This window comes from Lissotriton vulgaris, chromosome 12 (genome assembly GCF_964263255.1).
Source record: "Lissotriton vulgaris chromosome 12, aLisVul1.2, whole genome shotgun sequence".
Classification (NCBI taxonomy): Eukaryota; Metazoa; Chordata; class Amphibia; order Caudata; family Salamandridae; genus Lissotriton; species Lissotriton vulgaris.
Window position 1 is genome coordinate 28837129 of NC_141700.1, and position 24424 is coordinate 28861552.

The 24424-nt window shown below is 45.7% G+C and overlaps 1 protein-coding gene across 1 annotated transcript in view; it reads right to left on the reverse strand.

Annotated features, from left to right (window-relative positions):
• MAU2 (MAU2 sister chromatid cohesion factor) overlaps positions 1 to 24424 on the reverse strand; it is a 195121-nt gene that overhangs the window by 89378 nt on the left and 81319 nt on the right. Inside the window, exons 7-11 of the mRNA XM_086946848.1 lie at positions 22000 to 22155; positions 15285 to 15431; positions 13620 to 13710; positions 12892 to 12995; positions 10508 to 10585 (exon numbers count right to left, since the gene is read on the reverse strand). Of these exons, the coding sequence (XP_086802974.1) occupies positions 10508 to 10585; positions 12892 to 12995; positions 13620 to 13710; positions 15285 to 15431; positions 22000 to 22155 (576 nt within the window). The remainder of the gene's footprint in view (positions 1 to 10507; positions 10586 to 12891; positions 12996 to 13619; positions 13711 to 15284; positions 15432 to 21999; positions 22156 to 24424) is intronic.

Genomic DNA, 24424 nt, shown 5'->3' on the forward strand with positions numbered 1-24424 from the left:
CTTCTGGAAGTCTGCTTGAGCTTCTGAGAAGGAGGAGGCCTTGATCAACCAATCGTCCAGGGACGGGTAGACAAACACCTTGCCTTTCCTTAGGTGTGCCGCTACCACTGACATGCACTTTGAGAATGTGGAACGCGGGGTGAGGAAGAAAGAACGGGCATGGCGTAAAAAGTACGACGCTATCTCCAAACAAGAATATACCTCATCCTTAGCCCAGTACAAACTAGCCATACAATCAAGGAAGGCAGCTTTCTTTGAGGAAAGAATAACTACTGCTAGAAATCCGCAAAAAGAAATCTTCCGGGTCCTGGCGGAGCTCAGGGTGAACAAGGAGCAAAGTCCCGAGTTCACCCAGGAGGACTGTCAGAGGTTCCAGGATTTCTTCGTAAAGAAGATATCTGACATCTTGGATGAAATTGCAGAAACTGCACCCCTCGAATGTCCGCACATACCGGACCTCACTGGCCCGCTTAACATTCCACCTCTAGCTGAGCTATCCCTTATTTCCAAACAGGAATTACTTAAAATCATAGGCCGAGTCAAATCAGGCTCCTTGGTGGACCCTTGCCCGCCTGACATATTTAAGATGGCAATGCCAGGATTAGAGGAAGAGGTTCTGCACCTATTGAACACCTCTCTTCGGACAGGACAGATCCCTTCAGTCTTTAAAGAGGCTCGCCTGATCCCCTTATTGAAGAAACCTGGAGCAGACACAAAATGTCTGAAAAATTTTCGGCCTATCTCCCAGCTGCCTTTCTTGGCCAAGGTAATTGAGCAGCATGTGTTAGCTCTATTATCGGGCCATCTAGAGAGTAACAACTTGCTGGAGACCAATCAGGCAGGGTTCCGTGCTAATCACAGCACGGAACTAGTTATGTTATCCATTCTGGATGAGCTAAGGATGCGAGCTGACGTAAAAACACCGAGCGCCCTGGTACTACTGGATCTCTCCGCGGCGTTTGACACCGTGTGCCATAAACAGCTTCTGTCGCGGTTGAGATCCTTTGGCGTCGTGGGTACAGCACATGCATGGCTCACTTCATTTCTGCAGGGTAGGACACAACGAGTACAGCTGGGGGATCTACTTTCTACCCCTGCTCCGATCACCTGTGGGGTCCCCCAGGGATCTGCCTTGTCCCCACTACTTTTTAACATCTACCTGCAGCCACTAATTGCTCTCCTGAATAGGATGGACTGCCTAGTGTACAACTATGCCGATGACACCCAGATAATCATCCGGCTGGATGATGGTCCAGGAGCATCCACCAGGCTACAGGACATATTGAAAACTACAGTCAATTGGATGTCTGAGAACTCCTTAAAAGTTAACCCGGATAAAACGGAAGTATTACCCATTTCCATCTCGGGTAACCCTTGGAGTGATAAATTTAGGCCTAGGGAGCTGGGTGTACCCCCAAAGCCGGCAGTTGCAGTTAAAAGCCTAGGCCTATATGTGGATAATAAATTATCCATGGAAAAACAAGTTACCACCGTAGTAGGCACCAGTATAGGCTTGTTAAGACAACTTAGGAAGATCGCTGCCCTACTCTCATTCTCTACCTTGAGACACGTGGTCTCAGCCACAATTCTGGCTAGGCTGGACTACGGGAACTCCCTTTATTTAGGTTTGCCACAGCGGCTGCTGGACAAACTACAGGGAGTCATGAACGATGCAGCTAGGTTGATATTTAAAAAACCCAGAAATGCCCATGCCTCTCCCCTGATGCAGGAGTTACACTGGCTACCAGTTCGCCAGAGAATTGTCTTCAAAGGGATGTGCATTGCTCACAAGGCTTTGTATGGCAAAGCACCAAAATACCTAAAATCCCGACTATCCCTTTACATACCGGGTAGGACTTTGCGTTCGTCGGACGCCACTCTTCTGTCTCAGCCCCGCTTTAAATTGACCACGGTGGGGGGCCGTGCTTTCTCCAACACGATCCCAGCTTTATGGAACAAATTGGATCCAGAGCTCAGGAAGGAGAGTAATTTACTTTCCTTCAGAAAAAAACTAAAAACCGTACTATTTAAACAAGCATGGAGCAGACCTTAGGTGTACAGCTGGTTTTAAGTGAATATTACATCTATCACGGAAATCTGGTCAGACAGCGCTTAGAGACCCCTGTGGTTATAACGCGCCATACAAATTAAATAAATAAATAAATAAAATAAATAAATGTCCTGGGTGCAGATTTCAGTCCAAAAGGCAGCACCGTGTATTGGTAATGATTGGTGCCGACTTGAAATCGCAGAAACTTCCTGTGCTTGTGCACGATGGGCACGTGGAAGTACGCATCTTGTAGGTCTATGGCACAAAGCCAGTCCCCCTGTTGCAACTGAGGATAAATCTGATGCAACGACAGCATGCGAAACTTTTCTCTGCGAATCCACTTGTTTGCCTGCCGCAAGTCCAGAATGGGCCTGAACTCGTTCTTGTCCTTTATGCGAACCAGAAAGAACCGGGAGTACAGACTCCTTCCTCTTTGAGACAGAGGTACGTCTTCTATCGCCCTTTTCCTTAACAGGATATCGGCCTCCGCCTGGAGCTCGCGCAGTTGATACTGCGAACTGACCGGAGGGATCGCTGGAGGAGGGCTGAGGAATCGAAGACTGTATCCATTGCAAAAAATATTCAGCACCCACTTGTCCCGAGTAATTTTTCTCCACTCTGCCAGAAAAAATTGAACGCTTCCCCCCACCGGAGCGGGTAACGGATGACAGGGAAGTAACCGCTCAGGGTCGAGACCCGGCCGGGCCCTTGCTCGCGGTAGAGGACTGCTGTCCACCTCTACCCCTCTGACGTTTTTGGAAAGGTCTTCGGAACTGCTGCTGTTGTTGCTGCTGCTGTCGTCCCGAAGACTGTCCTCTTCCTTTCCCTTGCGAGCCGAACCGCCGTTGGAACTGGCGGTAGGGTTTCCTATCCTTGGGCTTCTCCAAGCCCACCGCCGTCAGGGTTTCTGCCTCGGCCTTCATCCGGGCCATCTCGTCATCTGCGTGTTTACCGAAGAGCGTGTCCCCGGAAAACGGCAGGTTGGCCACTCGCTGTTGCGCCTCAGGCTTGAGAGACGTAAGCCTGAGCCATGCATGGCGGCGCTGGTTGATACCGTGGCAGTAGCCATGAGCAGTTACAAGGAGATATCCGCCGCGGCACTGATGGCCTGGTTCGAGACCAGCATCCCCCTCCTTGACGATTTCCATGAAGTCCTCCCTCCTGTCGCGCGGCACAAGGTCCGCGAACTGCTCCATGGAATCCCAAAGCGCACGGTCATATCGTCCCAGTAATGCCGAGTCGCTGGAAGCCTTCATTGTGGTGGAAGAAGTCTCACATGCCTTCCTTCCCGCCAAATCAATCCAGCGGCTTTCCTTGTCTGGAGGCACGGTGGAGGACGGGGAGGTAGAATGCTGTTTTCTGGCCGCCGTAACTATTACTGAGTCGGGGACTGGGTCCATCCTCAGGAAGGCAGGGTCCAAGTCCGGTGCCCTGTATTTTTTCAAAAATCTGGACGGGGCAGCCTTTACCACCGCAGGTGTAAGAAACAGTTCCTGTGCCGGTTCAACCAGTCCCGGAACCAAAGGCAACAGAGGGAGAGACAGGTGCTTCTTGTGCAAAGTCTCGAATATCACGGACGTCGTAGGTGTAGGAGCAGTCACCTTGATACCCAAATTCGCAGCCCCCCTCAGAAGAACCTCCTGGAATGTACCGATTTCATCGATAGGAGACACCCTAGTCTCCAGGGAATCGGACAAAGTAGGGGAATAGGAGCGGGTCCTAGAAGACGTATCGGTGCTGGATCTATGTCTCCTATGGTGCCGTCTGGAACAGGTGGAGGACCTGTGCCTGCTCCTCGATCGTTCTCTCCGTCTGGAGCGAGATTTCGATCTCTTGGGCCTCGGCCGGTCCACCGGCTTCTCCGGGGTGGCCGACTTGGGCTTACGTGGTTCCTTGGATTTAGGAGTCTTCTTGGGAGGGGCCGTGAGCCTGGGCAACGAGACCGACCTCGGTGGAACCGGTGGAGGCTTTTCAGGCAGAGGAGGCAACGGAGGAGGGGTAGGAGTCCTCGGACGCAGGCCTCTAGGTAACGGAGGAGGAGGTGGAACAGACTTCTTCGGAGTATACACCTCAGAGTACACCGATCCAGGTGACCCACCATCCTTCCCGGGCTGAGGGGAGCCCCCCACAGCCCTAGGCTGCGCAGTACGATCCCTCGACGCCGCTGACCGGTGTTCAGGCGCCGACCGTCGGCCCCTCGACGTCGAGCGCCCCTTCCGCGTCGACCGTCTCCTCCTCTTCGGCGTCGAACGGCTGCCATGTCTCGACGTCGACCCAGACCATCTTGACGATCCTCTGCGTCTTGACGGCGATCTCTTGCGCCGACGGCGACCGCCTCGACGTCGCCTTGGAGTGTCTCGACGTCGACCTCGACGGCGATCTCCTTCTCCTCGACGGCGAACGCTTCCGTCTCGCCGGCAACTGCTTCCGCGTCGACGGCGGGCTCGACGACGAGGATCCCCTCGACGACGATGAAGCCTTGCGTCTTGACGGCGATCGACGGTATCGCCTTGGCGGCGAGCGCCGACGCCGGGCCTGTCGACGCCGAGAGCTCGACGTCGACGCCGAAGACAGCGACGATGACAATGTCTCTGTGTTCGACGGCGGCCTATGCAGGTCCCTCGACGTCGACGGGCAAAGTTTCCTCGACCCAGAGCCCTGGGGAGACGGGGAGCCGGCCTTGGACTTCCCCCTCGACGTCTTGGCGGGTGCCACCGACCCAGACGGAGAATGGGGACGTGTGCTGAGCTTCCTGCCCCCGGGGAGCCCCCCAGGGGCCTCAGCATGGGCAGATGAAGCCCCTCCAGACCCACCTTGCGTCTTCTGTCTTCTTTCTTCTAGTCCCTGAAGCCTGATCTTCAGTCTGTCCTTCAGGGTCCTGCCAGTGAAACCTTGGCAGATCTCACACTTCTCAGGGATGTGGGAAGAGGGAAGGCAGAGGATACAGACCTCATGGGGGTCTGACTTGGCCACCTTCCTGGAGCACTCCGGGCATTTGTCGAATAATGCAGGCATTATGGACGACCAAGGGGTGCAAGAAACCAAGAAGAAAGCTTTAAAGTACTTAAAAAGTACACAAAATCGAGTTTAGTGCAAAAAACACCAACAAAACCCTTGAAAAGGGAGAGCTCAATGCTCCAGGGTCCTGCTTGCAGGAGCCGGAAAAAAGAACTGAAAGTAAGAGAGACCTGCAAGGCATTCTGGGATACTTTGGAGTTCTGGAAAGTTCTCTTAAAGGCACAGTATCCTATTCTGAGCCACATAATGGCAGCCTATGGGGCTTGTCTGTCCATGCCTTCCTCTCTATCTTCCAGAGGGGTTTGTACTGAAAACAAAGGAAATCTGGACAGGCTTTGCTGTTTTTGTGGATTTTTGGTGGAATTTCTAGCTGAAGTACTGGGCAGTGTAGCCTTTTATAGGCTGCATTATATGTCTTTAAATTCTCTCTTAAGTGTCTGTGCAGTTCTGCATTTTTTCGCCACTTTAGTGCCTGTATGGGGTTGCCTGTCTGCCTTTCTTTGTGTCTGTCGGTCTGTCTTTCTCCCTCCTCCCGTATGTCATCATTGACTCCCCTTTGGGACGTGCTTGCACCGCTGTCCCTTCTCCCTCGGGCCCCTCCCGGCTGTCTCCTCTCTTGCACCGTCATCCCCTCACTCTCTTCCTCTCACTTTGCTTTCTTTCCTCGGTTTCTCGCGTGCGCCCCTGCGTGCCCCAGTCCTCGGCACCCTCATACCTGTCCGTGTCGCTCGTTGTGTGTTTCGAAGTTCGTGGGTGTACGTGTACCGCCCCCTCTTGTGGTCCCCCCCCACCCTTTGATTCCTCCACGCGCGGCTGGCCTGTCGTGTCTTTGTTTTCCTGATTTCCCGCTCTCAGGGGCTTATTTACAAGCCTCGTGCGCCGCCCGTACGTCACTTTTTCCCATATTTAAAGTGACGCACCGGCGGAGCGAGAGGCTTGTAAATAAGCCCCTCAGTGTCCGGGAGACCAATGCAAGCATCCACCCCTCTTCCAGTGCAGGCAAGGGCCCCCGTCCTTCCACTGCTGACCGCTCGGCACAGAGCCCCGTCCGAGCAGCATGGCTGTCCCCTGAGACCCGGCACCCCCCCCTTTTTCATAGCTGCCCGTTCGGCACACAGCACGCCCCTCCACACTTCCTCCCTTCCATCCATGGTCTGTCCCTCCCCAGCCAGAGCATGGCTCTCCCCTGAGCTACAGAACCCCCTGTAGTGTAAGAATCCTTCCCTCCCAGCTCTCAGCGGGCACGCAAGGCAGGGCCCCGCAGGGAGGGTGCCTGTCATGTACCTCTGCCTGTCCGACCTCGCTTTTCCCTGCTTTGAGGCGAGTCTTCCGCCTGCTGCGCCGCTGCCACTCCCTCTCACAACTCCGTCCTTATCATCACAGATGTTTTCAAGGCGCTATTTCATTCCGTCTCTTTCTCTAGATGTCTCCTTCGTCTCCCCTTTCTTCTCCTATAGCTTGTCCCCTCCCTCCCTCACTCGTGGTCTCCCCTCTCTGGTCCATTCGCTCCTCCACAGCGCTTTGAGACAAGCTCAGTGCAGTATAAAAGCCCTATACGATGAATAAACAGGATATAGCATTGCATCAGAACATAATATATAGCGTATAACAATATAGCATATGTCTGAGTGTTCTCAACACGTCACTTCCTGTTAGCAGTGTCTCGGTCTTGTGTCAGACACTCACCCATAACGACCCGCAAACCCATTCCCGCAGTAGACCTCTAGGGGATGTTTGCTCATTTGCCACCATTGCTTTTCTGACGTCATTCTTCTATATTTCAGGGTGAATTTCTTTATTTTGGATGAAAACAACGTAACACGAGCTCACACTGACTGGTCCGAACCCATAAGTACTCTAAACGGTATGTTTTGCTGAACTTGCACACCTGCTCTTTGTTTCGTTTGCTCGTGCTTCCAGCTGTGCTGAGGGTGTGCGTGTGGTTGTGAGTGTGTGAGGTGTGGTTGTGAGTGTGTAAGAGGCGTGAGTGTGTAAGGCGTGCGTGTGCCTCCAGAGTGCTGGTCTGTGAAGGGTGCGCGTGGGGCTGAGGGCGTGCGTGTGGTTGTTAGTGTGTGTTTCTTCCTTCTTATTCCCTCTTTTTTCACCATTCTATCCTCCCCATCCTTGTATTTCCTTGCTTTCATATTTTCCTATCTTTTAATTGTTCATATCCCTCCTTTTCTTCCTTCATCGCCTCCCTCTTTACAGTCACTCTAATACTTCACTCTTTCCATCCTTATCTCTTTACTCATCCACTTTGTTCTTTCTCTTATGTCCGACATCATCCAGCAAACGTAGGTATTGGCTCTCATCTGGAGAATGTGCTAGCCTGGAAATCACCCGGGGGAAGGGGCGGGGGAGCAGCAGAACAAAACTTGTGATTTTGCTCATCTTCGCTATTGCAGTAGGAAAGATGCTCTTTGCTTCAAACTGCCCCTTCCCTATTTCAGCTGAAAAAGAATATGAATCTAAAAAATGTGACCTTTTCTATTTAGATCACCTTATTTTTCTCGTTTTATCATGTCTATTAAGCCTTCTCCATCTCCAGAAAATCTTGCTTCATGTCAAACCTTTTCTTTGCCTCCTATTCCATTTGTAGGTCTGTGCAGTGCTCTGATGTCTCTCGAGGCCTGATTGCAATTATGTAAAAACTGAATAAATAAAATAATAAAAAGCAGTTTAGGCCAGAGAGGTTTAGGTAAAAGTCAGAAGTCTCTGGACCCAGGAGAAGCTCAAACCCGCGCAGAGAAACTGTAGAGGGTACTAAGGTATCAGTATGTGGTGGGCTTCAGGACAATGTAAAGCACCTTGAGGTTGTCGCTGGTCTTACTTTAGTCTTGTGCAGAAACCACTGACGGACCCAGAGGTAGATTGAGTTTCCAGACGTGAAATATGTGTGCTCACTTGCTTGAGTGCCCAACGGTGCACGCAAGGCATCTAAGATCATGGAAGTTGGGGGGTTGTTGGGGGGAAGTTGGAAGCACTATAGTTCTCCACAGTCACCAGCTCAGCCATCCCAATGTACTCATGGGCGGCGTAGGTTTATGTTGGTCACATCATGTGTGAAATACTACAGTAGGACCGCGTGGGAATCAGTTTGACCATTTGCAAGGGACGTGACCCACTCCGCCAGCTTCTCAAAATGGAGGCATTAGTAAAAAAAATGTTAAGGACTTGTGATAAGCGTGTACCTGCTTTGAGAGTTGTGAAGGAGAGCTAATTAACTCACCCTGTACCATGGCGATTTAGACACATTATCCGTCCATGGCAGTAGAGGCATGTTCCGATCAGAAATATTTGTGCCCAAGATTGTTTTTTTGCTCAGAAAAAATGAGTTATTTTTAGAGGGGTCGGAGTGGGACACAGTGGGTGGATGGATGCATGATGGATGTATGCATGATGCATGGATGTATGGGTGGATGCATGGATGGGTTGTTGGTTGGATGGGTTGGTAGATTGCATACATTGTTGAGGGATTGGCTGTATATATGCATCTATCCATCCATCTATCCATACACCCATCCGTACACCCATCCGTACACCCATCGATGCATGCACCCATGCATGCATCCACCAACTCATCTATGCAAGCATTACAACAAGAGCCCGCAGCTCTCCTTCGTCTCTCCTCGCCCCCCTTCCCTGTGCCCTGCCCTGCTATTGTAAATGACAATGCCATATATTTATGTTAAAAAAAACATAAATAAAAAAAAAGTCAAGAGCAATGCCAATAGCTCTAACTTTAACAAAGGCAAAACCATTGCATTGTAAATGCTTGTTCTGTTTAGGATCTGGTCTAAACAGTTCTTCTTGTTCTGTAATCTTCGGCGTCGATTTTTTCGGTGCCGATTGAGGTTGCTTGGTGTTCTTTGCCTTAGGAGGAGTGATTGAGTCCTGTGGCAATTGTTTCGGTGCCGAAGTTTGTTTAGGCTTGGTAGGCTTGTCAGAGTGTTTATGCGTGTCTGTATTATGCCTTGGAGTCTTTGGTACCGATATCGGAGATTTTGGCGTGGAGACAGGTTTTGTTGGGCCTGCGGCGCCAGAATCTGGCTTCCCTTCTTCATTTTTGGAACCGGAGGGTTTCAGAGTCTAAGCTTTCGGGTCCGGTAGGGTACTTGGCTTCGGCACCGATGTGTCTTTTGGTTCGGGTGCCGAAGGGTCTTTGTGTTTGGACACCGAAGGGCGTTTTGGCTTTAGTGTCGAAGGATGTTTCGGTGCCAATGGAGGAGGCGGAATTGGCACATGTTTTTTCGGCGCTGAGGCACTGGAAGGCGTAGTCTTTGTCCTCGGAGCCGAGCCCGAAGGCGGGGCGTTGGAGGGTAAATCTCGGTCTCGACTGGGCCCCATGGGCAGAGTGCCGACCGCTGCCTTTGTCTTGGGTAGTGTATGTTGTGCGGGGGCAGTGGTACTCACAGGTTTTCGAGATGGAATCGAATCGTCCGAGTACTCTGCCCCCAATATGATCTGGAGATCAGGCGAGTCTTCCTCGGCGACGAGTGGAGCCTCGTCCTCGGAGATATCTTCGATTGGCTCTTGGTCCTCGGAGACGTCCAATCTCCTCAAAGATGGCCTCCGGTGCTGGCGCTGATCTCCTCATTTCGTGTCGATAGGCCATCCGATCCCAAATGGTTTTCTTCGATCGGAAGGAGGCACAGGCTGCGCAGGTCGACTCGTGTTCTGGCGAGAGACAGAGGTTGCAAACCTCGTGATGGTCGCTATGAGGCAATTTTGCTCGACATACTGGGCATCTCTTGAATGGAGTTCTGTCCATGAGGTGTAGGCCGTACGGCGCCGATAGGCCCAACAGCCAGCGTCGACGCACCGGAATGTAGCTGGTGATCTCGAAAAGTCTATTCGATGTCAAAATAAGTTTAGATAAAGTTTCTCGCTTCGAAATTGCAGAAAAAGTCTTTTCTAGCCAGAGCGGAAAACTTTCATCCGAACCCAGTGGCGGAAAAAAACAATCTGAGGATGGAGTCGATGACCATGCGCAGTATTGTCCAAGGGAGGAGTCACCTATCTCGTGACTACAAAGACTTCTTCCAAGAAGACAACAACCTGCAATCATCCGAGCCCAACACCAGGTGGCGATCTATTGCTAAGTGTAGGGTCTGCAGCTCATATGCCTCGAACATAATGTTTTCATTTTCCAGCAAGTGGGGGGGAAATCAGACTAGATTACACTTTCACACCAAAATAGGACTGGTCTATGAAGTCAGGCATAAACTCAGAAACAGTAGACCGTCGGTGAGGTTGCGCAATTTGCAACCTGCATGCTTTATCTTTTAATGTTAGTTACACCCCGCACAATGTCAATGTCTACAGGAGACAAGATAAATGTGAGAGCAGGTTTCTGAATTTAAACTCAATAGGAATACTTTAAGGAAAGACTGAATGACCATAGCAAGTGTTTAGGAATTTATATGTGGTGTCACTCACCAATAAAGTGTGTAGCTGGGCTGCGTGATTCGAGAACAATCTTGGAGATTGCTGACAAAGCTGGCAGACTTGTGAAATCTGTTGGAAAAAGGCAAAAACAATATTTTCTGGAATCCACAGACTCTATGCAAATGTTCAGGGCATACTGAAGCAGAATTATTTATCTCTACAACATATTTTATCATTGCCATGCCATTGGATAGCGTAGAACCTAGTAACATGTACCATCTTACTAATGACCTCTTTGAAGGTTAACCAATCTACTTGAACCTTTTACGCAACAGCCTCAGTAGGAAAGACACTGATTGTGGTGAAGAGGACACATACCCTTAATTCTCAAATTCTTATGCTTCAAAACATCTATGATCAGGCAACAGAATATGGTAATTGCTCGGGATACTCCCTTAACAGAGAATAGACAGTTATTTTGTGTACCGACAACATTGTATGTTCGGATCAAACAATTAGTGAAGCTCAATTTTGATCCTCTTCTTGTTAAGATAAAGAGGGATTTGGACAGGATAAATAGTCTTCACCTCACGATTATAGGCAGAGCCAATTTTTAGAAAATGAAAGTGTTACCCAGATGTCTATATTTATTTTGAGCGATTCCTCTAGCTGTAGAGCATAAAATGTTAATACTGATTAACTCATGTCCAAATGTATCTGGCAGAATGGCAAGATCCGGAGATCCCATAGTCTCATGTCACTTCCACTCTATAGAGGGGGGCTCACTATACTCAATATTATCTTCTATCATTGGGCAACATTTCTTAAACAACTCACCCCTTTAATTAACATCCCAACAGAAGAAAGTATGATGGACATTGATCTAATACCTTCAATCTATGAGCTCCTACTTGGTCAAAAAGCTAAAGGCCTATTCAAACTGAGGCAAAGTATTACAAGAAATTTAAGGGAGAAATCATAATTAGTGCATGGAAAATCTGGGATAAAGGTACTAAGCATATGCACTTTGGGAAAACTAATCGCTACACACTAGCACTGGCACTCAAACGTAACACATGGTCTTGAGTTTGATGTTATTGCAAGGAAGTGGGAAAGGCTGGGTATTAGCACCGTCAATGATTTTTTGTTAAATGACTGATACAACGTTTTATGATTTGAAACTTAAATACGACTTGTCTAATGGTGATTTTCTCAAATTTGTGCAAATATTTGCTAAACTTAAAGCTAAAGAGCCTATAATTTGTTTGTCAAGAACTGAAATTATTTATGTTATGTTTAGAGTAAATACTACAATAGGAACATTTTACAATATTCTTTTGACTAAAACTCACGATGACCTTGAAAACACCGAAACAAAATGGGCGGCTAAATTAAATATCCGAATATCGACATAGAGTGCTGGAGTTGAGTCACAATCTCTTTATGGCTAGTAATCTGAAAGCACAGCTCTTCAAAACCCCATTTGACCTCTATAATACCCCGGACAAATTATTCAGTTGGGGCAAAAGAGAGAATGACCTGTGTCCCAGATGTTCACAAGGACCCGCGACTCTTATCCACATGTTTAGCAACTGCTCTGAGCTGGTCTTAATTAAAAGTATGATTTCAACCTTTTGGGAAGAGCTATTGGCCACAAATTACCCGAGTCGGAAACTCTTTTCTTATTGGGACATGATAACTCCTTAAAACTATCGAAGACAGAAGAAAGACTGCTATTTATTGGTACAGCTGTATTAAGGTTAATTTTGTCTGCTCGCTGGAAAGAGCCCAACCCCCCCAGCTTTCAGATATGGCTAGCTAGATTTTTAGCGGTTTATAGCGGTGAAGTGGCCACTTATGATACTAGAGGATTTAAATCAAAGAAACGGGGGGATGCAATTTGGCTGCCAGTCACTAAATGGAAAGCAGGCCTAACCCCGCTTCTGGGACTATTTGATTTGGCTGGTCCCATTTAAATACGGTTAATGATTTTGTTGGATGGAAATTTTTTACATCTTGCCCTAGATAACATTTTCTGACACTCCTTTTCTTCGCCTTGCTGTTTTGTGCCATTTTCCTCCCCTGTGTTTTTCTCTCATTTAGTTATGTATCTCTCAAGTGTTTATACGGTATTGTATTTATAATCATTACTCCATGATTTTGTCTTGTCTGCGTGTTGCTATTATGTTCTGTTTTTTTACAATGTCTCTTGCTGTTTCCCGATTCAATTAAAATGTATAAAAAAATAAAATAAAAAACATCTATGATCAAAAGTATAGAAGGCAGACCAAAATTCTGCTACTTCAGTCTTTCAAAGAGATCATTCCACGTAATGTTAAATATGAAGTTATAATAGTTAAAGCTACAGAATTCTGATCACCTAGATAATATCCTAAACCACTGCGATGCACTGAAGTGACAAGAATGGAACATACCTCCTGCAGGGCAGTAGCTTTGTGTCCAGTCACTAAGCGGCACATAATTATATGTTCCAACAAAATGACCTGGAAGGATGATAAAATCGAACTGCTGTCTAACACTGTGAGAGATGAGAAATAAACACAAGTTGTACATGAGCCATGCCACATAACAAAAGGTTCAAACACTGGGTGATACAGTTAAATAAATGTGTTGAACAAGGATTAACAATGTTTCTATTCATAACCTTTTCTCTCAGTTCAACATCCAGCAATGGTACTTGTAGAGAATAATTGTATTTTGTCAGGCTAAGTTACATCCATTCACCTTGCACCCAGCTTATGATAGCCCTGCAAGTTATAGACAGGCAGTTCTGTCTCCAAGCATTAAGAACTCACATGGAGATGACATTCCTTTCGATTCCAAGTAAAACTACATAGTATATTTAAAAAGTTAAGTATTTATATCTGGCACTTCAGTTTCAAAGAGCTGATAAACAGAGCAATGGGGTGGTCATTGCACTGCTTCTGTGAGAGTAGAAGTCCATAGGCAGCCTGCAAAGGGGCTCATTTTATCTCTTTTCAAGGCTGCATGGTTAAGGACATTTCACCTTTTCTCTTTTAAAAAGAAAAAGGATTCCCACGTCAGACTACATATGGTGTTATGAGGCAGTCTGGTTATGCCAACAGCTCAGGGAGCTATAATCACAGTACCAAAAAGTTAATTGTAATACTTTGAGTCTTACTTTTCAGCTTTTCTAACTGCATGAGTGCTTTGTCCGTGTACTTCTGTGCCTTTTCCAGGTATCCTGCTTGCATGGAGTGCATCACCGTCACCTATTGAGGATACACAGCATTGTTAACAGCAAGAAGCAAATGTCCAGTGATCTTAAGCCTTCACCTACCACACCCAAGCAAGAGTATCACTGCCAAATTTGGTCACAATTCCATGGTACTAATTCAACTTATGTTTTCGAGAAGCATAAAATAAACAAGCACATAACAAACCAATGTGATCGCTGTCAAGCAAGACTCACTTCCTCTGCTTCCCCACTGCTACTCTTGAACACAACCCTCACACAAAAGAATCACCATAAGCAGTAGGGTGGTCCAAGATAATTTGCCAAGAATGGCTAGATTAACATTTGTATTTGCTTGAGATGGGATGCTATCGTGGGCACAGAGGTAATGCTAGCCATTCAAAGCTTTTATGCATTTTGAAAGCAAAGCTACATATCCTGGAGGCCTTCTGCACAGTGTTCCTTGTTGTGACTGAATAGCTTTTACCCAGAATTAAAATAAGTTGGTCCACTATTATTTGGTTGCAGTTATGAGGTTAGGTCTAGGCTGGACCTCATCTGGACTTCAAAGAGCAGATAGCGAATGGCCATTTCTGAAGCAGGCACTCAATCCAATCTTACTAGGAGCGAGTCAGTTCACACATAGTGGTGAGAGCAGTTTGCTCTAAAATAATATTGGCCATCTAGCTTTATTTTAAATTATTATTCCCTGTCAACGGGAGAGTTAACTGATTTAAGAACTCATCTGACAGACGCTCAGTCTGCTGAGTTGATACAGTTCTGTGTATTTTCATGAATGCAAACAAGGGAGCTTGAATACATTGATGTGGGTTCCCTCATCCAGAGCTCTTGCAACACTGGTATAAACAAACTTTCATAAGACCCACTGTTTTCAAGATGTCTCACTATCACACACAGGTAAGGAGGATCTCCAACTTAATGCACACAGGTGCACCCGCCCCCCCCCCCCCCTTCAAATCTCGATTTTATGTGGGAGCCAGTGAAAAGGTGCTAGAATCCAGTAGCTCAATGCTTTGCTCCCTCTACTCTACTGTGTGCCATTTAAAATGACAATAGCTTAATATACAACATCAGTGAAAACCTAATGTGGGAGTCTGAGCAGATTATTTTAGAATTAGTCCAAAGAAACGTACAGTGATCTCTCAGAGTTCCTGCAACTGAAACCAGAGCCAGATGAATGGCCAGTCTTTTAAAAATAGAAGGACCTCGGTCTGGAGTCCAGTACTCTTCTGGGTGGTTCATAAACTACCATTTAAAAGAAAAATTCCATAGAGATTTGATGCAAGAGGTTTGATACAGGGGTAACAAGAGGGCTAGATTGAAAGAGGGGCAAGGTCAGTGTTCGATGGAAGGTAATAGAAAGATAGCTTGACAACAGTTCTATCGATCACTTTACTGATGCATTATCCGCCTGGATTCAGAGTTGTAGTTCAGTGTTGCAGAATGATGTGTACTTATGCAAGACTTTTCAGTGAAACTGGTTCAGATCTGATTAAGATGCGATTTTAGACACCAGTGAAAACTGACAATGCACGAGTTCCCACAACACGTGTTCCGTGAGACAGAGTGAAAGGAATAGGAGGAACTCACCAGGTACACCAATACACACATATGTTCCTTGGGCAGCCAGTGGAAAAGGTCAGCGGGGTTACTAGGGAGAATCTCGTCATCATGGAGGGTTGAAATGGTCTGGATGCACTGCTGGAGCTGCTTCAAGCATGGCTTGACACTTTTGACCTGTTTCAAAAAGTCGTCATTATTGCACCAGAGATGGAGGGTGGATTTGAAGGATATTAATTTAAAAAAACCTGTTTGGCACTAAATCCTTAAAGACATTTAAACCAGCTATTTGAATGCATATCTGTACCTGGCACCTAATTTTGCATGACGCATCACTTACTAGATACAAATGTACAACAGGCACGAAAACGGACACATTAATGGATAGTACGGTGTTGCCCACTCTAATATGTTCTGATACTCATCAGCTGCATCTCCAAACCTTCAAATAAATATACGATCTACAGATTAAGAGTATGATCTGTAACCGTCATTTAGATAATCATGTCACCAGCTAAGTTGCTTTGTTGCATTTTGGCCAGCATTTTATGGGAAGGCACTGTTTTAACTGATTGATGTCACAGTAGCTTATACAAGGTCCCTAAACGCCTCCCAACTCTCCTGGGTTTTACAGACCTCAGACAATCAGTAGCTGGATGGCACCAGATTCCCAATGTGACACCCTCCAACCAACTACACCCACGCCTCCATTACAAGTGCTCCGTCAAATAACAATCCCTGCACAAACACCTGGGCATGTTGATATCTCAATTACAAGAGATCAGGCCCTTTTGTTACATGTCAAAATCTGCTTGTTAGATCTAATTTTTGAAGGCATGGCCTAGTGCCATTATAGCCTATGGTAAATTTACATACTACTTGACTATGGTACCATGGGATTCCCAATGCAGCTCTTCTTTTTTTTTTAAAAAAGACCACATTTCATATAAAACCATTCAGTAGCTAGCACCCTATTGAATAATTTCAAAAAAGAGGCCGAATCCCTCAAACTCATCGCACGTCGGGTGTGAAGGAAGTTACCCTGAGCTCTGCTCAGTTTTTTTTCTCCTAAAACTACTACTAGAACTTTATATTTCTGCTAACATGTCTGAAGAAAAAGGCCTGTTTTGTACCTGCAAATCTTGGGGGAAGAAAAGGGTTTATGTGGATGACCCACATAAGAACTGCATTTACTGCCTCCATCCCCAACATGAGGCAAAAGTGCAAAATATGTCACAATTTTTCCTCTAAAACCTTAAGGGAAAGAGGGGGAGGCTACTTTTGTGACTTGAAAAAATTAAGTCACACAAGACATTATGCGATGAGGACAAGGCCTCTCAAGTATCGCAAAAGAGCCCGGTCCCATGAGAATGTTTCTGAAGGGGCCAAAAAACGTTTTAAAACTTCCAGGGCTAAGGACTCTCATATAAAGGAGAAACTCTAAACTCTCCTCAGAGCCAGCCTTATCTGTACCATCTACTCTCTCAAAAGGAGAAAGTACACCCTCATGACACCTCTTCTAATACAGGAAAAAATAAAACCTCTCATAAGTTCCGAGCAACGCCATCTCCATTGACGGCCCAAGCACAGACGGCAACCAGTACTTCTATCTCGTTGTCGCGGCAGTCTGCGTCTATAACGTCAACCACAGCTGCCATCAACTCTCCCATAAGACAATTCAACCATCCACAACATTGTCACTGCAGACAGTCGATCGACAAAGCCACAATCAACTGCACTTGTCAAAGAGAGGATCACCATTGCAGTCGGTCCAGCCATCACCGAATCCATCGACGGGGGCCTCGTCGATGAGAAATCTATCAAAGATGGAACCGAAAGGCAACATCAGCCAACAGAGTACAAATCAAATTGCATAAGACATTTCTACGCCCAGAGATCACCTCACTAAGCAAGGTGTCTGATACCACAGAGTCACCTATTGGATCTTCAGGATTCGGGTGAGGAAGGTCCTTTTGGCACTGGCAACAGAGTCTGAGCTGCATGTAAAATTTCAGGACTTAGACTAGGATGATGAAGAGAAGTATTATCAACATTACTGCCCTGCTCCTCAAAGACAATTTGAGCCTATTCTAGACCCCCAGGCATTATACTGAACACCTACTGCCATCCTTAATTGAGGACCTACAGGAGTTACTGTCATATTACAGGAAGACATTCACTGTCATATTACAGGAAGACATTCTCAGCCACGGAAAGAACGTCCTGTACATCCGCAAATGCAACCTGCTGCCCGTTTGAATCCAAATACGCCACCTCCACTCACACCAAGTTTAACTCCTCGTCCATCAGCGCATTTACCTCCAAGGGACTATCCATCCTCTTCTGACGAAGCGGGTGAGGAGTACGGGATTCATGACCCTCCATTGCAGACTGAGTGGGATGATCACATAATCCCTACACCATCTTCCACATCATCCAACTGACTCTCCACGGGACGATATTGAAGTTTTCCACAATCTAATGGAGAGAGCGACCACTAGGCTTCACCTCCCTATGGTGTTGAAGCAGCCAGGCTGCTTCGTATACGATTTTAAAGAGCAAAAAAGAAAATCGGTACACTCCATACCTATAATTGGCAGAAGAAGCTAAAGGAAATTAATGAAAACACCAGCTTCGATGACTGCTGTCCTTCATTTAATTGACAAAAAATAGATGCCCCCTGAGGACTCCCCGGCATGTCTCACTGGGCATCTCAAGACCCAGAAATCCCACAACGCCAATTCCCATGCCTCCTGACAAAGGAGGACGCAGATTAGGAGTTATTGGGACACGCTTCTCCTCAATGTCTGTCATCCCAATTCGGGCCCCCAATGCTGTGGCAATTTTGGGTCACTATGATCGGCAGATGTGGTCTGATATGGCATCTATGTTGGATTTCATCCCGGATGACAAGCAACAGGAAACAAGAAAAAAAACTGACTGCGTGATGGATACAGCTATAACTGGTTTTCAGCAGTTAGCCGGCGCAGCAGTTCTAAAACGTCAGGGGTGGCTGAAAGCAGCAACATTTAGGCCAAAATCCGGGACATATCGATTGATGGAAAGGGTTTTTTTTTTAAAACACATGGATGAGTCTTTACTGACCATCAAAACAGACACCGATACTGCCAAATCTCTGGGCACCATGCAGTATCATAAACAGCCCATTCGAGGTGCGCATGGTCAGGGGTTTTTAGGCTATAAGGGTGGATGCCAGTGCACCCAACAGTATCAGTCCTCCCAGTCCCAGTACAGACAGGGTTACCAGCAGCCCTCTTATTGACAGTCAACAGCTGGCTTCTCCAAACAGGGATCCCGAACGAGAACACTTTCTCAAGGCGGAGACACAGGTCGCAAACTATGACCTCACTCAGGTACCCCCTATGACTCTTTCCCGTCGCCACGAAAATATCCAGCCACATCAATCTGTGGAGCAACTGGGTGCTGTACCGGAGAATTTGTACAATGACCACGGAACTCCCCTCCGGGGAGAGCTACTCCCTTCGTCTTCACTTATTAAGAAAGGAGGTCAACAGTAAGCTCCTCAAGGGAGCCATAGAGGAAGTTTTTGTAACCCAAAAGGGAAAGGGGTTCTACTCCTGTTTCTTTCTCATATGCATAAAGTCAGGGGGCCTATATTAGGCCTCAGGGAACCTAACAATTTTGACATTCAGGATGGTTACAAATTCGGATACCTTGAATCGCCTCAACGGTGAAGGTAATATAACTTATCTACATGTGGAAGACACTTTTCTTTCACATCCCCATTCATCTCAATCATCAAAGGTACCCAATGTTCACAGTAGTTGGTACCCATTTCCAATTCAAGGTCCTTCCCTTCGTACTAAAATCCACCCCACGGATATTTACCAAAGGCCTCGCGCCAGTGGTAGCCACGATGATAAAGAGAGGTCATCAGGTATTTCCCTACCTAAACGACTCGCTGGTAGAAGCCCCAACTGCACAACAACCCTCAGAAGCTGCAAATGACTGCCTACCTCAGCTTTGTAAATTATGCCTTACTGTAAAACATCACAAATCTTCTCTCATCCCTACTCAAACACAAACGTTCCTGGGAGCCAACCTGGATACAGGTCAGAAAAAAGGCTTTTTATCACATGAGTGGCAAGATCGGTTGGTTCACTTGGCACAGAACATAAAAAAAAAACCAGTGCGTGTTCAGTGAAAATGCACAAATCGCTCCTAGATAGGCTTTCTTCTGCAATAAACCTAGTGCCTCACATTCCTACCATCCATCCCAGATTTCATCGTCATGAGGGACGTATCTATGGATGTCAGGTGAGTGCATCTGCAAGACCTCCAAATCCAGGGCACATGGTCTTCTCAAAGAATGATGTAAACAGTCTGTAATAAAAAGCAATTTCTAACCCTGCAAGCTTTCCCACCAAGGATCTGCAGTGCTGGTTCGTATGGACAATACGACCAGCATGTATTACATCAACAAGCAAGGAGGAACAAAGTCTCTCACACACACTCACAAGAAGCCCAAAAGCAATGGCTCACGGCATATCCCTAAAACCTGAACATGTTGAAGGTCTTCACAATACATTGGCAGACACTCAGCAAGACTAACAGCAGTTGCCACAAGTGGGAGCTGGACCATCATCAGCTGGAGAAGATCTTCTCACAATGGGGAAAACTACCACTGGATCGCTTTGCGACGAACAGCAACAACAAATGCCGGTTTTATGCCAGCAGATTACCTTTCCCAGGGTAGTCCAGGAATGCCCTTTCAATGCAATGGTCCGGTATATATTTATATGCTTTCCCCCCCCCATCCCATTGATAGCCAGGGTCCTAACCAAAATGAGGACAGAATGCAGTAGTCTCCTGCAGATCACACCCAGTGGGCACAGGAAACACTGGTTATCGGAGCTTTCTCTTTCAGAAGCCTTCACTTGCATGCTTGGCTCCTGAATTCTATGAGTTACGGGACGTAGAAACAGCTCAAGAATGCAGGACCATTCTTTCCAAATGCAAGGCAAAAAGCACCAACAAAACTTACATACTGAAATATTGGAGATACTGTATTTTGTGCAAAACAATAATTTGCATCCTTTTGAAGCTTCGCCAGGGCAAATCTTAACATATCTGCTCACTCTAGTTCAGTTAGGCCTAGTTTTTGCATCTGTAAAGGTACACCGTACTGCCTTTTCCAGGTACCGACACTTCCTCTGTTCTTCCAGACATGTAAAGCAATTCATGAAAGGACTTTTTCGAACATTCCTGCCAGTAAGAGCCCCGCCTCCAGAATCATGTCTCAATGTGGTACTTTTGCAATTGATGAAGCAACGTTTCAAATCAATCCATAGGGCTGAACTAAAATGCCTCACATGGAAAGTGGCTCTTCTCCTCACTCTCACATCCACCAGCAGTGTTAGCGAGATACAGGCATTCACTACTAAAGAACCTTTCTTGCAATTCACAAATGAATTTGTACTTCTGAGAACTGATCCCAAATTTATACCAAATGGTTCCCATTCAGCTTCACCTTAATAAACCGGTCAACCGGAGGACTTTCCCAATCCGGCTACGACAGCCAAGCAAGCAATTCACACTTTAAACATCAAGTTTTAGTTACAAAGAACTAAAGACATCCGCAAAACTGACCAGCTATTAGTGGCTTATGGTTGGGGCAGTCAAGGAGCACCTGTGACAAAACCAACTACAGCCAGATGGATTTCTGCTGCAATTCAATTTGGTCACATAAAGGATGGCAAACCTTTAAGAAACCCACAAGTTTACCCATCACTACCTGCCTAAAATCCGCGCAGCACAGTGACGCAGCTGTGGTTCGAGCAGTGCTTCAACATAAGTTCCAATAAGTTGAGTCTCTAATTACAGGCGTTTGTTTAACTTGCATCGATCTTTATGCTTAAGTAGGTTATGCATGCAGTTATAATATACACATGTATATTTCTATGTTTTATTCTGGGCAACATTTCTCAGCAAGTGTCTATTACTTCTACCCACCGCCCGCTAAGGATCGATATATCCCTGAGACACCGCTTGCTCTTATTTAAGCATGTGAATCTATGAAAGATACCCCAATACTGGATAATAAATGAAGTTACCCAACTTAAACTTCATATACACAGTACTGGTAAAGCTCTCAAGGGTCTAGGACCAGCTTTTCTAAAACAAAAACTTCAATATTATTCACCAAAAAGATCCTTACGCTCCGAACACAGTCACCTACTGGTAGTGCCTCGCACCAGGACGGTGACATGGGGCGATAGAAGTTTTACCAATGCTGCAGCCAAAATCTGGAACATGCTCCCAAAGGAAATAAAACTGGCACCATCGTTACTTCAGTTTAGAAAACTGGTAAAAACATGGTTATTTGATCAATAATCCGCTCAGAAATAATACGTCTGAAGGAATATACCACCTCACTCTGAGATTTTCAGCAAATTATAGCGCCAAGACACCCACGGGTATACGCCGCGCTTTATAAATTTTTAAATAAATAAATAAATAAATAAATTAAATAAGCAGTAAAATACAAGTGTGGAACTCATTTGGGTATATTAATTCAGATCTACAAACAAGCTTGACAAAAACTGTATAAAGGGCAATGTAATCATGTGAATTCATCACAGAACTACAAAAAGTTCAGTTTTTTCCAACTTTACTCACATTTGATGTCTTTTTTCAATATATATTGAATAAATTAAGTATGAGAAAACATGCTTAACAAAAAGGGATTTAATTAAAATCCTACCTGTCCCGCATCCAAGTAATGGGTCACCTGCAGCACCAAGAAAAAAACCCTGAGCGACTCCTTTTGGATGGGATTTCCTTGCCAGTTTTCGACAATTTGACCACAAAGCGTCAAAAGTGGATGCACTTCTTGCAGTTTTCGTTCCATCAGAAGCAGCTGCACAAAAAAAAGGCAGTAAAATGTCACGGTCCACTTCATGGACTTTAAATTCTGTTCAATTAAGCACTTCCTTCCCCTTTTAAGCACCTCTTCATTTGCATCCCAATTTTAAAACCGCCCACTCCCACCTGCCTTCGCATCACAATAGAAAACTGTTAAAAATTGGAGCCTTATTCTGAGGTTATATTTTTTTGATCCTAGACATTTGTCTCAGTGGTGGAGACCCCAGGAGATAAGCCACAAAACAATAGGTTTCTCGTACCTGAAATTCCACGTTAGTGGAGGAGAAACAATGGGATAGATGGCAGTTGTATAATTTTAAGGGAACTTTGCTACAGCAAGGTATATTATATCCAGTCTCATTACTATCCTAGGGGAGAAAAAGAGCAAGATCAACTCCTTTTACTGTAGGATGAATGGTGTAGATGCCTAATGTATGCGGCTAAGGGGAAGGTAGAACGTCCAGTTTAAACTTTGAACGTAGAGGTCACACAAGTTTCGCAGCTTCTCTATTAGAACACCTCAAAAAGAAGATGGGGTGATGAATCAAAGTCAACAACTTAAATTATCCTGTAAGAACACCAGAAGGGGGCAGTGAGGGAGAGGGAGATATATATATATATATATATCACATCTTGGAAGATGCAAGGAACAATATGAAGCTGGTATTTTAAAAAACATACACTTCAATAACAAACTGGAAAGCCACAAAGTGACAATAAATTGTTCAGACCATGAATCATCCACATGTAAAGCACAAGCTCTTGGTTGCCTAAGTGAAGAATCTACTGGACTGTCCAGTCTACAACACTTGTGTTAGCCAAGCACACCACGAGAATGGAAACACACTTTGCACCTCAAGAATGTATCAGTCTGTATTCAGAGCTGGGACATATAGCAAACATTATTGGATTTGGAACCTCTGCAGAGTGTGTAAGCGGCACAGGGAAACCTGTCCTACCAGATGGTCTGACTTGCTAAAAAAAAAAAAAAGGTCAAGCAGTATAGTATATAACCAAAAGTCTGGTTGGACACAATTACAGTTTGCCTGTTTGAACAAATTAGCACTTCTGAATGGCACCTTTGACTAACGAGTCCACAAGTTAACCTATATTTTTCACATCAGATACCCTCTGTTAACTGGGAAGAAACAAGGCGTCATCCAATGGCAAGAAATCAGAGCCAACATACTAGCATGGACGTTCTAATTTACCGATCAAGGAGACCGCTGAAATAATATATTTAAGTAATTGCTTAATTATTAACTCCAAGCCCAGTGCTGGCGCTTTAAGGTGTTCTACAGTGCAACACTTTCCTAGGTGGAAAGAAATGTAACAGTAGCCCTAAGGAAGGGGACCATAGAGAGGGGAAATTAGATCTCTAAACTGGGGAAACAGTTTTTTTGCTTGTATTCCATTCCTCCAGTCAGTTCGGTATTTCCTCTAGAATGACTCTTCTGCCCAATAAGGGTTCCCATTTAAATGTCTGTGACCTACAATAAACAAGACACTTGCATTTGTCTCCAGACCTTTGGAAACTTCTGACTTAAATCCAATCTACCCTATAGCTGTTTGTAGAAAGCAGGCTCTTTATGTGATATATCAATAACCTAATATACAGTGTAAAGAGCCTAGGGGTTCCCTTACTATGGAAGAGGTGCTTGCTATGCAATACCAAAGTGTGCTATGGGTGGGTAGTGTGGTTGAGCAGCAGTAGGCTTAACACAGATGCGCGTAAGACATATGCAAATAAACACAATGATTAATAAATTACAACATGAATCAAGACATCAATTTATGAAAAATACCAAGTATCTTTATATACGTTTAGGCACCAAAATCAATCCTATCAGGCAAGTGTGTTTCGGAAATACAGTAGAAGACAGTTGCAGAAGAAAATGCTTAAACACAGTCAAGTATTTACTGTGGAGGTAAATGTAGGATACCCAGCGGTAACCTGCACCACCGTCAAACAATTTTGGATTGCAAGCAATGGGGGAAATCGGGTGACAAGAAGGATTGTCATTCAAAGACTGTTGCAGTTGGTGGTAAAAGCACACAACCTTTTGCAAGTTTTGTGCCAATGGGCACTTGGGGGTCCCACGACCAGAGTGGAAAAGGCAGTTTTAGATTACCTTGCCCTGGGACTCTGGATGCAGGGACATGTGGAAATGTCCGACACCAGGGGCAGGTGCGCTAAAGATGCGACTCAGTCAATCCGTCAACAAATGGTGGTCGTGCCAAGACTGTTTCTAACACAGTTGACG